This window comes from Corvus brachyrhynchos, unplaced genomic scaffold (genome assembly GCF_000691975.1).
Source record: "Corvus brachyrhynchos isolate BGI_N302 unplaced genomic scaffold, ASM69197v1 scaffold875, whole genome shotgun sequence".
NCBI classification, from domain to species: Eukaryota; Metazoa; Chordata; class Aves; order Passeriformes; family Corvidae; genus Corvus; species Corvus brachyrhynchos.
In genome coordinates this window covers 105,039-105,404 of record NW_008238107.1, presented here as the reverse complement: position 1 = coordinate 105,404, position 366 = coordinate 105,039, and the positions used below count along the sequence as shown (strand labels likewise).

The 366-nt window shown below is 69.1% G+C and overlaps 1 protein-coding gene across 1 annotated transcript in view; it reads left to right on the top strand.

Moving 5' to 3' along the window:
• The first annotated feature begins 17 nt into the window (after positions 1 to 17).
• KRT18 (keratin 18) overlaps positions 18 to 366 on the top strand; it is a 5,834-nt gene continuing 5,485 nt past the window's right edge. The window contains exon 1 of the mRNA XM_017733383.1: positions 18 to 295. Within this exon, the coding sequence (XP_017588872.1) occupies positions 128 to 295 (168 nt within the window). The 5' untranslated portion in view covers positions 18 to 127. The remainder of the gene's footprint in view (positions 296 to 366) is intronic.

Genomic DNA, 366 nt, shown 5'->3' with positions numbered 1-366 from the left:
CGTCCCCCGCACCCTGAGCAGCGCCGGGGGGGCCTTTGGGGCCGGTTATGGGGCCGGTTATGGGGCCGGCCTGGGGGGCAGCGCCTTCCTGGGGGGCTCCGGGGCCGTGGCCAACGAGAAGGAGGCGATGCAGGACCTCAACGACCGCCTGGCCGCGTACCTGGAGCAGGTGCGGAGCCTGGAGCGGGAGAACCGGCGCCTGGAGACCCAAATCCGGGAGTTTGTGGCCCAAAAGGGGCCCAGCACTCACGACTGGAGCCCCCAATGGGAGCTGATCGAAGAGCTGCGGGACAAGGTGGGGGCACGGGGGGGCTGGGGTTAAACATTAACTGGGTGGGGGGAAGGGTGAGCTTTGCCATCTGTGGG